The sequence below is a fragment of the Apteryx mantelli genome, chromosome 1 (assembly GCF_036417845.1).
Source record: "Apteryx mantelli isolate bAptMan1 chromosome 1, bAptMan1.hap1, whole genome shotgun sequence".
Taxonomy (NCBI): Eukaryota; Metazoa; Chordata; class Aves; order Apterygiformes; family Apterygidae; genus Apteryx; species Apteryx mantelli.
In genome coordinates this window covers 208,359,985-208,372,982 of record NC_089978.1, presented here as the reverse complement: position 1 = coordinate 208,372,982, position 12,998 = coordinate 208,359,985, and the positions used below count along the sequence as shown (strand labels likewise).

The window sequence follows — 12,998 nt, the reverse complement described above, 5'->3', positions numbered from 1 at the left end:
TTGAATAAGATCTGTTCAGTGGCCGGAAATTAAATGGTCAACTTGTCAGACGTAGAACTGTTCAATTTTTGGTTCAGTGACCAAAATGAAAAGAAAAAGAAAGAAAAAGAGATCAGCTCGGGTTGACATAAAAGGAAAAGTACTGAGGGGTTTAGCACAAAAAAATAAATTAAAATATCAGCTAGGTCAATATGAAAATCCTCAATGAACCTAAAAAAATTAGATAAAGAATTTTGTTCAACCAGAAAGGTCTCATTTCATTTTCTGATTATGCAGTTAACTTCTTTTTTTTCTTTTTCACAGTCAGTTTCACAATTAAGATACTTTTCCAAAACAAAAATCAAAACAGATTGTTTTGAAAATGTCAAAACAAAGTATTTCAAATGTTTCACTTCCCCACCTGTTTTCCTTTAAAATATTTACCAAATTCTACTCAAATACATTATTAGATTTTATCCTTCTCAAAACCATATTTTAGATGAATTTATTATTCATTACAAACACAGTAGTTCTAGCTGAATCAATTATAAAATCCTGTGTCTCATGCAAGAAGATGGCTAACTTGAAAACACATCTGACTGGATATCAGTCATCAGCAAATCAAATATAATAATTGGAAAGCATAAAAATATTTGCCAGTGTTTTTTGATCTTTGGACTAATCAGAATGAGGTTCCAAGGCTACAATCTTTTGGGGCCAGAGTCAGAACAATTGCTCTACAAAAATATTTAACGTTGGCGTTTAGCCAGAGATTCCTCCTTTCAAACATACTAGGAGCTTTATAGCACAAAGTACTGACTCTTTAATTTGGATATCTGGCATCCCCACAAACAAGCCTGCTTGCTGCAATTCAAGGCTGTGCAGCACTTCATTAAACCAGGATCTTTGTCTTGGTCAGCTGTGTTGTTTGGTTTCTTTCTGGAGTTCTTGATACTGGTAATCACTTCAGCCAAGTGTCCAGATGAATGTGGCTAATTCTGGAAGGAGTGTTGTTTTTTTCTAGCAGCGTATTTCCCCCGTGAGATAGGAACACTGGAAGGTTATTCTGGCCTGGAAACTACAGCTTCTTTAGCCAGAAAGATAAATATTATAGCTGTTTCTTGTTCTTTGCTATCTATTGTATTGTCTGAGGGAGCAGTGGGAAAAGTGGAAGGCAAACGGAGGAGAGCTTGCCAAGCCTTGTGACGTGATGAATGATTTCTCACATCCTAGGGCCTGACACATGGAGAGGCCACAGAGGGTTGTGCTGCTGTTTTCAGATGTTAAAAAGGCTAGATCACCTACTCATTGCTTTCATTTATAATACAGAAAGATCCTTCTGGGTGCAAGACCTACGCCGGGGCAGACTCAGCTCTGCTATGTACGCATTCCCCTTCATCCTGCTCTTGATGGGCAATGTACACAGGAAAACTGATTCTCAGTTGGTGTTGGGCTGGCTGTGCCCTTGCTAATTTGTGTATGAATATTCTACCAGCTGTGTTGAACACCGTGACCAGAACGTTTATCTCTCAGCCATAGAAAGGGGAATATTCCCAGATTTCTCGAAGTCACTGTCTTCTGGCCAGCGGGTTTTGCACCTTCTCCCCTCTTCTCCGTTTCTTTCTCCCTGCTTGCTATGGATATGCAGCACATAGACAGACCACAAACTTTCACAACTTCCCCATACGTTCCCAAAGGGAGTCCTATATAAACTACCCCTAGGTAACCAACAAGTAAATCCCTTCAAATCCAAACTAGGGCAGGCCAAGAACTGACTCTGGATGTGATGTGGCAGGATGAGGAGGGGATAACAGCATTTGCTCCCAGACGCACGCCTGTCTGCAAGATGAGCCTTCTTGATAGATTTTGCAGTACAAACTGGGGTTTTGCTTCTTTGCCAAGTTTTGATCATCTTATTGCACTCTTGAAAATGACATTGGAGGGGATGGAAAGAAGTAAATGGTGAGGCCCCTTCTGCTGTGTGTTCTTCACCAGCTGGACCTCTCTGCATATCGCCACTCAACGGCCAGGCGCTGAAGGGGGAAGAAGGAAAGGGTGCCAACGTCTGACCACCTGCAGCTGCAAGGAACGGTAAACCAGGCAGTAGGAGACGCAAACCTGACAGCAGCCGTTGGAGTTGGGGTTGGCAGGCAGACCCTCTTCTCGTCTTTCAGCTGGGTTAGATAATATCCATTTATTTACAAAACCATCTTTCAAGCAGACATGGGGAGGAATAAATAACTCCAGCTAATCTGGGACAATCGTAGCTTTCCTGAGCACGGTTTGAGAGGTCTTAGCATTTCATCTCAGTCTGTTTTATAATTTGATCCCCTCAGTTTGACTTGGATGGGCCTGCCTTCTGTGAGAAATGAGAGCCTACAATTTATGCACATGTAGGAGTACCTGTCATTCAGGGAAATCAGCACAGATCTTCAGTTGATCTTTTATTATTAATCTGCTAGCCTTGACTGAAGACGAGGAAAGGCATAGGGCACTGACGGTTCTCCTGTATGCCATATCTTGCAAAACTACGGAGAGAAACCAGTAATACCATGTGTCTTTGCATGTGCCAAAGCTTCCACTTCAGAGGGGGCAGTGGCAATTGGTTTACACATGGTTTCACAAGTATTTCAAACACCAAGTGATCCCCTAAGCTCAAAGGATTGGGCTTTTAATAAGACTTTTCATCTGCTAGATCTAAATCAAATCTAATGTAAGCATCCACACCAAGTATCTGAACTGCCCCCTGCAACTGTTTACCTTGACTAGGAAACAAAAGCTGGAGGCTTTAGAGGATCCGAATCACGTCTCGCCTGGGCGCTCTGAATCGGCGCCGTCCCCTCGGCTCTGCGGTGCCTGTCCCAGGGATGCCAGGAAGGCTTCACCTCTACTACGAGCTGATGCCAGCAGAGGCCAGATGGCGATCTGCGTCGCCCCTTGAGGCCTACGCTTGAGAGATCAACAGGGATCCCCTGGAAGCCCAGCTGCACAGGTGGCCACGGAGAAGAGCTGAGCCTCAGCAGCCCGAGCCCCGGCGCTGCCATCGCAGCGCCCATGCTGTGCTGCCATCCCTCCATCTGCGCGCGGGGCGGACAGGGAGGAGGGGACGGGGCCGCACGCAGCCGGGCCGCAGCGGCCGGCGGGGGCTCGAGCCACGCGGCTGCCCCCGGCCATCTGACGTCCTCCCCAGCTGCCCCCATCCCTGCAGCAACGGGGCCAGCACCGCGCCGCCCGTTTGGGGCCCAGGCCAAGGCAGCCCGGCCAGGCAGGTCTCTGGAATAGCTTAACCGACTTGACCCCCCGAGGAGACTCCTGTGAAACTCTTGCGACCAAGACTAATATCAAAGTGTTTAGATACAAACAGGGAACACGATCCTCTGTCCTGTTCCCAGGTGTCCCCTAGGATGGAAAAAACGGCAATAGGGATCTTAGAAAGATCTCGGGAAAACAACCTCTGCTTTACAATAAAAGCCATTGGAAAAGTGTCTTAATTCCTCATTTGCTTCCCTACAGCTTTCATGGAGCGCTTTCGGTCAGTCCTTCCAGACACCTCCTGATTTTTGACTGAGATGTTAATGCTAACAGCATTGCCTACAACTTCTGGCAAAGAAACACTACAAGGCAGTAGTCAGGGCCATCCTGATTTCCAGGAAAGACCCAGGATGGAAGGAGAGGTGTCAAGGGTCTGTGGAGTCTCAGAAAGATTGTGCTCTTCCAGTATACAAGCTACATGCTCTTCTTTGCAAGCTATATGCAAATGTCACATGAGCCACGCAGTCCCCCAAAACAGAAAATGATATTTGCAGCAGCGGGATGAGGTTGAATAAAGAATAACTACACCAAAGGGGGTTCAGACCTGACATGGGTAATGCTGTAGCCAGTGAGAAGGGTAAGGAGCCTGCAGACTCCTCTGGCTAAAAATACTCAGTTGATTGCAGCTGCCCAAGAAACAAATGTACAAACAAACCAAAGTTTTAAAAAAAAGTTCCATGACATTGCTACTCCCTTTAGGAAAAGAGCAAAAAATTTGTCACCAGTGGAAAGCGCCTGAGTCCTGCAGTAGGGAGTTTGGTGGAAGAAATGCGAGTCCAGAACAGAGCAGATCTTTGCCTCTGTAATTCCAACTTTAGTCAGCACAATCCAGCTCGCACTGGGTGGACTTTACGACACACTGTAAAACTTTCATTTTTCCAGGATTGTCCTAAGGGAAGGGTGAATGATCAAAGGCTTAATAAGAAGGAATCACCCAAGATACTGGGAATATCTTTTTCACAAGAAGTCTGTTCTTGGGCTCTGACAGATATTGAAAGTTGCATTGTAAGAGCTGATCCTATGTTTATCCCCACAGCTAATCACAACTGGAAAAAAAAAGTCAGAATTACACAAATATTCCAGACACACATTTACACTCTCTGCACCTTTTATGCCTGATGAAAAGGCAGGAAATATTAACACAAAGAAAGGAAGCATGTTAAAAAGACTGAAACTTTCATCAGGGGCTATTGAAATTCTCATAACCAGGACGGGTATGAAAGGTTGCTTATTCTCAGAGGTAAGACAGTGTTGTTTCCTACCCTCTTTATGTAACAAACAGTCATGACAAATCTGAATTGTAGCTGTAGGGCATGAGACAAACATAGCAAATAAAGATTACATCTGAAGATGCCTCAGGTGTATCGTGATGTCTGTTATCAGAGTTAATTGTACTCCAGTAAGCCAATATGCAAATACCGTAATATTGTACTATAATACAATATTTCAAAAGCAGTGGCCTTTAAAAATCCAGACCAAGAGAACAACAATGAAAACTGCAAGGTGTTCTGGCAGTCTCTGGCCCTGTTCTATCTGATAAATCAACCTGGTTTCAGTGGAATAGTCAATGCAAGAAACATTAGGGAAATGTACTACATTCCACAGCAACACAGTAACCTACTTGTAAATCATTTACGGGTCATCTTAGGTCCTAATGCACAAGTTTTAGATCTTGTTAGACCAATATAGTTATATCTAATTGCAGCTATTAGTTATTTACAAGAAAAAAATAACTATTTTTTTAATTCTACTTAAAAGCTGTTATCATGGACAGGTCGTAGCAATGAATTCCACAGAAAAATTGTACATAGTCAAAAATATGTCCTTTAATCAATTTGGAAAGTAGAAAATATATGTAATAACCCCACAGCAACAGCACTTTTTCATCCTTTCACTGTTTATAGGTTTCTTTTCTTTGTTGACTTCAGTTCCACACGGCATTTTAGGGGACAGGTCCATGCACCCATGCACACCGTGGCATGGGGCCTCGGACTATGAACTCATTGAGACAGATCTTTTTTTTTTAACATAAGCAGACATGCACAGTGTATTCTGCCATATGCAAACTAATAATAACAACAGTACCGTTTCTGTCTTACAGTCAGATGTCACCTGAGGAATGTGGGTCATGCTGGCACGCTATGCTTATTTTGGTTTCTGTTGTGTGGGGCAATCCCAAACCTCCTGTGCAGGGGAAAGAAGCCCCCCGATGTGGGAAGAAAGGATTTAACCAGAGATTACATCCCTTTTTCAAATTTGCAAGAACGGTTCATTCAGGCCTTTGTGGACCTTCTACCTCCTTTCATAAATCCCACATCTGACTACATCTATGGCCATGCCATCTGTTGACCATGCATTCGGACCATGAATTAGAACAATGGCAGCTGAATCCGTTAAAAATTAACGTCTTCCCTACTGAAACACAGTTTTAAGAGGCTGAAAGGTGTGACCTCATCTACCTTCTTCTTTTAAGTTTGGCGCTCTTCATCAGTTCTGGTCAAGATCTTAAAAGCAGAATTTTTAAATTTGCAAATACGCACCATGCAATGTCTGGAGCCAGACAAGAGCTTCAGAAAGTGTAGATAATCTGGTGGCCAATGTCAACATTTAAAAAACTACATTCACTCAAAAACACCCTACATCCATATATAACCCCTTATGGGCACAAACCTGAGAGAAGAGAGAATATGTTACATGTTTTGTGGCTCGCACTTGAAAAATTCAAACTACAGAACATATAAAGAACAGGCCACAATATTCAGAAATCAGTTGCGCATTTCCAGACGTAAGTTTGTGCACGAAAACCCTGAGTACAACAGAGCAGAGCCAGGATGCGTTCAGTGGGCTATAGCAGATGAGATCTTGTTCTGCAATTGCTGGCCCCAGAAGGATTTTTTACGTGCTATGAAAGCCTTACACAGCTCTAGGTTATTGTTAGGGACCGAAGAGAAGAGAAGAGATTTGAGGACCAAGAATCTTTCCATTCCTAATACCCAGCTCTCCACTACTACCTGTTGCCAGCCTCATGCTTTTAATCTAGGTTTCCCCTAAAAGTTACAGAATAATCCCTGGAGCTAACTGGACTCCCATGAGCAAAAATTTCTACACACTTCTGTAGTTTAAAATAAAAATGATGGAAGTATCCATTCTTTCAAGGATCAGAGAATAGTGTAAGTAAATGAAATTGAAGTTTTTGAGTGAATAAGACTCAAAAAGCTGACAAGATTTTCAAGCTGATGTTGGAAAACATGGAGATGAATCTGTTCTTTTAGCAAAGCAACATCATTAGTTGCTGCCCATTAGCCTGGGCAGACTTTACTTCTTGCTGTTTACAGTAAGCATTCCACACGTCTCAATAACTGATAGAAAAAAGAGTGGTCATAACAGAGGTTCTGCAACTCTTTTATAATCTCATTTTTCATACCTCAAGTAGCATCACTTTTTACGCTCCAATTATTTTCTCTCTTCCCCTCTCTCATTTAGGATCCCAACATATAAGTTTTATTCCTTAATAATCTGACCAGTAAGAATTTACTATGAAAATACCCACTGGATCAACCACATAACAAAAATGTGAGTAATCCTCAGAAAAACTAGGTCACAATCTGTATTCTTCAAATACTGTTGGTTAAGTAACAAAGGTGGAATTGGCCAGACTTTAAACAACTTTTTATCAGTGCTGAAAGAGTGCATAGCTACCACTTAAAATAGTTTTAAACTTTTTTTTTACAACCTATCAAAGCAATGGTTCCAGACAATATACAGTATATCTAAGAATAGTAATGGTCATTGATGGAAACTGATAACATTTGGAGAGTGAAGGTTAATCAGTTCTGGAAAAAAAGGAACAATGGAGAGTGAAATAGAAACTCAAGTCATGATTAAAGAAAACTATTTTAAGGGTAGAATTACGAATTTTAACATCAGTCAAGGGAAACCAGTTCAACGTTGTTCCTAAAAGATCTAAATATGAAACTTTGGGAAAAGGCAGAGTTTGCAGTGACAATAAAATTATCTTTGAGGGATAAGAAAAAAATATTGTATAAAGGTAATCTGCATTTTTTTAAATATGAAAAATAATGCTCACTTTTCAATGCCTTTAATCTTAGAAACCTATGAGTCAATGTTCAGTGAAGTTGAGCTTTTAGGTGCATATTTTCTTTATGCATTTCCAGTGTGCTTATCTGCCTATAAATCACAGCACATGTTCATAGCACTGAAGGCAAATTGACATGAAGACCACAGATTGGGAATAAATCCCAAAAGAACTTGCATACAGATTTCAATTTATACTGATTTTTTTCTCCTGAAGCAACAATATTCTGCTTTGTTGATTACAGTGAAAGGCCCAGGAGCAGAACGAAACAGGATCACTGCTATTTAGCAGCAAAGCCTAGAGCAAGCCAACTGGGCCCTGCCGCAGCCCAGCTCTTAAAACATCCCACAGCCACTTGGCTTCGAGGAAACGGAGCAGGTGCCTACATTAAACAAGCGTACACTCTGTCAGTTTGGATTTGACCAAGGGCGCAAGTGCCTTGCCAATTCAAGGGCTTAATTAAATTTGAAATAAGCTAATCCAAGGAATACAAGTCTGCCAAAGGTAATAAAAGTGTTTACCAATTTATCCAGTTGGTACTTCACATAAAAGAACATATTTATATGCAGCATAGGTCTGCTCCTATTCAATCATCAGTGCACCAAATGAATGCATTTTTAAATATTTACTGATTGCGGGAATAGGGCCAAATCTGAAGTATTTGCAAGGGTTTGGGGAGAAGTGCTAGATCCCAAAGTATCTGACTCAACTAGGTGAGGCAGGGAAGATTTCTGCCCTCTTTTCTGTGAGCTCCAGAGGCGCAGGGGGGCGGACGGCACGAGCCCTGCTCCCGCTTGCCTTCCCCGGGGATGCCCAGTGCCTCTCCTCGCCTGGGCAGCACTGTGCCGGGAGCCTGCGCACCGCGTCCCTGGCTCTACAGCAGCCAAAGAAATGCAGCAACCGATTAACAACACATTGTTAGTCGATTTTTTTCAGCAGAATTTCTTCTCTTCCAGCCCTCAGCATACGTTTTCACCAAATTCACTCATCTTTGCTGCTCCAGGACAGTGCTGGGAGCTACCGGGGCTGCGGGCTGCATGGGTAACATGTGGCCTCGGCGCCGCGCTGGGAGGTGGGACGTCACCTGAGCCACACCAGGAGACTTTACTATGTCCTCCCAACACGTGAATTTGCTGTGTACGTATATAACTCTCCCTTTGGGCTGCACTTCCATACTGCCTCTCAAAACTCTGCCTTTGCGTCCTGGCATGGCAACCTTTACTGCTTGATTTTTAAGTTATAAATGCTGAACGAGAGCAGACTTCTCAGTGACACTAAACTACACTGCATAAAAACCAAAATTGCTTCAATTCATTTCTTCAGACGATGTAATTTGTTTTTCTTGTGCTGTACTTAGCAATGATACCTGTTATACGCCAAAAGATTCAAACGAGTTATTTCACAACAGCTAACTTGATAAGCGTGCTTAACTCAAGCGTATGTCCAAGAGGCTGGGCAGAGCCAACCAGGCAGCGCTTCTTGCTTTGGTTTGGCACAGGCAAGTACTGAATCAGTGTACAAAACTGAAAAAAATATCATTACTGGTTAGAAGTAAGATATGAGGCGGGCTTACAACAGGTATGCCAACATCTTTTACCTGAGAACAAATTAGTTTTCAAGTTCTGTCCATGTACTTCCTTTCGTGTCCACAAGCACAAGACTGACCCTTAGAGTGTGCCCAGTTCACGTATCCCTCCTTAGTGCAGTAGCTTTAACTGATACCTTGAAATTCTTTGGTTAAACCACTGGGGCAGATTTCAGCCTCTAGCATTAATTAAAATGAAGCAGCAGCAGTGTGAACACCATTTGCCTTTAGACCGTGCAGCAAAGTCACGATGCAAAATTCAGACAAGCAGTGAGATTAAAAGCCTAACTAGGGAAGATGCCGCCGTCGGGAGTTTGAAAGCGCCTCCTGGGAGAGCCGGACCAGCCGCCTGCCTCGCACCGCAGCATACATTAGTGTTAATAAAAGTGCCAAGCGCGGTTACTCTGAGGTAGCAGCCATCCCGTCGCCTCCACCCCGTGGCGTGGAGCCGCTGGCACGGTGCAGCGGGGCCCTGCAGTGTCGCCTCCGCCTTTCAGGGGACCTCGGGGTAAGCAGGTACAAAAAAGGAGGCAAGGAGACATGTTCAGCACCTCTGGCAAAAGGTAACACACATCGTGCTCTTTCAGAGGCAAAACAGCAATGGAAAATCCATCCTTGCCTACCTGGAAGATTTTACACTCATCTGGGGCACTGCGTCGCTGGCTGATACTTTAAAATTCAGAACCCTTTAAAAGTCATTGCCACCGCGCAAGCCCCGAAGGCAGGAGGCAGCGCAGCCTCCCTGAGGGGCCAGCACGTCCCTACAGCAGCATCGGCAGAGAGCCGCGGACGCGCAGCTCCCCTCGCTGCCGCCAACCATGCCGCCAGCCCACGCGCGCAGCCCCGTCCGAGGCAAACCCGCTGCCCCCCGTTACAAGTGCGGGCTTCGGGCTGCAAAGCAAGGCAACAACAAGGAAAGGGGGCAGCTTTGTTATCTATGCATCTGAAAGCATGTTTTAAAAAAAAACAGCATGTAAAATTGTGCGAGATGGAAATTCTAGCTTCTTTTTTCCTCCGTGGATTTATTGCCAAGCACTTTGAATGCAATTGGACTGATCTGAAAATGTATTATAGGCTGGAAGATAAGGGACTGTAGAGAAAAAATTAAACATTTATAGATGTGGTTTGTTCAAAAGGACACCAATGTTTTAAAAACAAAGTTTCACAGGAATCTGGTAAGAATTATACTGTTCAAGGTGTGTTCATATACAAATATACTGTTCAAGACTAAAACTTCAGTACCTCCTTGGAGAGCTTGTGAAAATAAATATTTGATATGCTTGTTTCTTCTGTCTTTAAAGTAAAAAAAAAGTCAATCAGAATATTCATATTATTCTATGATTTTGTGTTTTGCATAAAACTTAAACTCCGAGCTAGAATACATCAAAGTCAGAAGTTTAACTCCATCTGTAGCCAGGGACCATTACACAGTATCGTTTTCTGAGCAAGGTGTTTTAAATAAATATTTACGTTTAATTTTTCTAACTTTCTGATGTTTATTGCGGGACTAGCGGTTACTACGTAGCACTCCAAACTCTCAAAGGGACACAAAGAGAGAAGGCGGCTTAGTGAACACACCTTGAAGCAGTCTTCCATGGCTATGAATTAAAAATATTTCACACAGGCAAGTTTTCTATGCAAGGAAATCGTGATAAGGCTGTTCACCACCACCGTTGCTGGTGCACACGAGCGCTCGGTAGCCGAAGCCGCTTTTTGCAAAGCCCGCACACCTGCCCGGGCGCCGCGGCGCGGGCGCTGCGCTGCGCTGCGCTGCGCTGCGCTGCGCCGCGCCAACAGCGGCCCCCGCCTGCGCCAACAGCGGCGCTCGGCCCAGCCGCTGCTTCCCCTCAGCCCGGGCGCCCGGGAGAAGCAGCCGCTGCGCTGCTTCAGCGCCCGCCGCCCCCTGCGCGGCACCTGCCGCTGCCGGCGCCCCGCTGCCCCCGCGGCCGGCGGCCAGGGCGAGGGCGCAGCGCGGCCCCCGCCGGGCGCGGCGAAGGCTTCCGCGGCTGCGGCCCGGGGCAGGTTAAGGGGGGACGAGGTTTCCCACCGGCCGCCGCTGCGCTTTGGGGCGCCGCGCTCGGGCCCGGCAACGCGGCGCTGCCGGCCGCGCACACGCGTGGGGCTGCGCGGCTGCACGCCGCGGGGGAAGCGCAGCCACGGCCGGCAGCGGCGGGTGCGCCCCGGTGGCGGCGGCGGCGGCGGCGGCGGCGGCGGCAGCCAGCGCTCCGCGCCCGTCGAGGAGGCGCCGCCGCCGGCGCCCCGAGAGCCGGGGCCGCGCAGGGGCGCGCAGGGGGCGCGGCGACCTACCGTGGTACTCGTGTCCCGGCACGTAGGCGGCGGGGCTGCCGGCGATGTGGAGGGCGATGAGCACCTCGCCCTGCTCGCCGTCGCCCTCCAGCTCGCCGTGGTGGGTGCAGAGGAAGAAGAAGGGCGAGAAGCGGGCGCGGGGCGCGGCCGCCCGGCCCGCCGCCAGCAGAGCCCCCAGCGCGGCCAGCAGGCAGGGCCAGGCCCCGGGGGCGCCCCGCCGCCGCTGCCGCCGCTGCCGCCGCTCCATGCTGCTGCCGCCGGCGCCGCCGGGGCATCCAGGGCACGGCGGGGCCACGGCCGCCGCGCCCGCCGCCGGGACGGACGGGACGGGACGGGACGGGACGGACGGGACGGGACGGACGGGACGGGACGGGGCGGCGCGGAGCGGAGCGGCGCGGCGCCGCGGGAAGTTTGAGGAGCGCGGCGCGGGCACGGGCGGCCCTTCCGCGCCCGCCGAAGGCTGCGCTCTCCGCCGCCGCCCCGCGCGGCTCCGCCGTCCCCGCCTGCCGCTGCCGGGGTGCGGGGCACGGAGCTTGGAGTGCGAGGGCCGGGAATAATTTATTTCCCCCGGTGTCTGGGTGGGAGGGAGGGGAAGGTCCCTCCTCCTCCTCCTCCTCCTCTTTTCCTCCTCCTCTTCTCCTCCTCCTCCTCCTCCGCCCGCTCCTCGGTCCGTGTGCGCCTGTGTGCGGGTGTGCGGATGAAGGGGAGATGGGCAGGGAGCTGGGCACAGCCCGGCCGCCGGCTCTTTGTCTGCCTCTGGGTGCCTGCCCCTGCCCCTGCTCCTGCCTCTCGCCCTGCCCCTGCCTCTGCCGCTGCCTCTCACCCTGCCCCTGCCCCAGCCCCAGCCCCTGCCTCTGCCCCTGCCTCTGCCCCTGCCCCATCCCTCTGCCCCTGGGTCCCCACCTCTGCTCTCTCCCCACCCCTGGGTCCTTGTCACTCTGCCCTGTCCCTGTCCCTTTGCACCTGCCCCATCCCTCTGCCCCTGTCTCTGCCCCATCCCCGAGCCCCTGCCCCATCCCTCTGCCCTGCCCCTCTGCCCCTGTCTCTCAGAGCCCAGCCCCTGTGCCCCTGCCCCATCCTTTTGCCCTGTCCCACTGCCCCAACCCCTGCCCTGTGCCTGTGCACCAGCCCTCCAACTGTCCTTCTGCCCCTGTGCCCCAGCCTCTGCGCCCTTGCCTCTGCCCCTGCTGCACCTGCACCCGCTGCTGGGGAAAGAGAGGTTTTTACTTAAACCTTCCCCCCACCTGCAGAGGGACGCACCGCAGAGGTGGCCTGGGGCCACCAGCCCTGGTTGCCAGGCTGCCCATCCCAGGAGCAGATGCACCCGACGGGGACCGCGAGGGCAACGAGCCGCCCACGCAAAGCACCAGCAAACAGAATAATTCATAAAAACGTGCATTTGTAGCAGAGCAGGGCTGGCAGACAGACCAGAGCATCAGGGCACGGGAGCAGGTCTCCTGGGGCTGAGCGCGTCCCCTGCGCTGCACCGCACCGCACCGCACCGCACCGCACCGCACCGCGGCGGCCCCAACCGCTGCCCAGGGCAGCCCAGAGCAGCACTGGTGACATGATGCAACTGGAAAGCGGAGCGTTACCACCAGCGGGGGCCTGGCGGGGGCCCGGGGCTGCCTCCCGGCCTCGTGCCGGTGGGGCCAGGTCCCGGCGAAGGTGGCGGGGACGGCAAGAGTGGCACAGTGGCGCCCCGGGGACGCCCTCGCC

The 12,998-nt window shown here is 49.0% G+C and overlaps 1 protein-coding gene across 1 annotated transcript in view; it reads right to left on the bottom strand.

Annotated features, from left to right (window-relative positions):
• RELN (reelin) overlaps nt 1-11,526 on the bottom strand; it is a 306,076-nt gene extending 294,550 nt beyond the window's left edge. The window contains exon 1 of the mRNA XM_067299475.1: nt 11,280-11,526. Coding sequence (XP_067155576.1) covers nt 11,280-11,526 — 247 coding nt within the window. The remainder of the gene's footprint in view (nt 1-11,279) is intronic.
• Nucleotides 11,527-12,998: the final 1,472 nt, after the last annotated feature.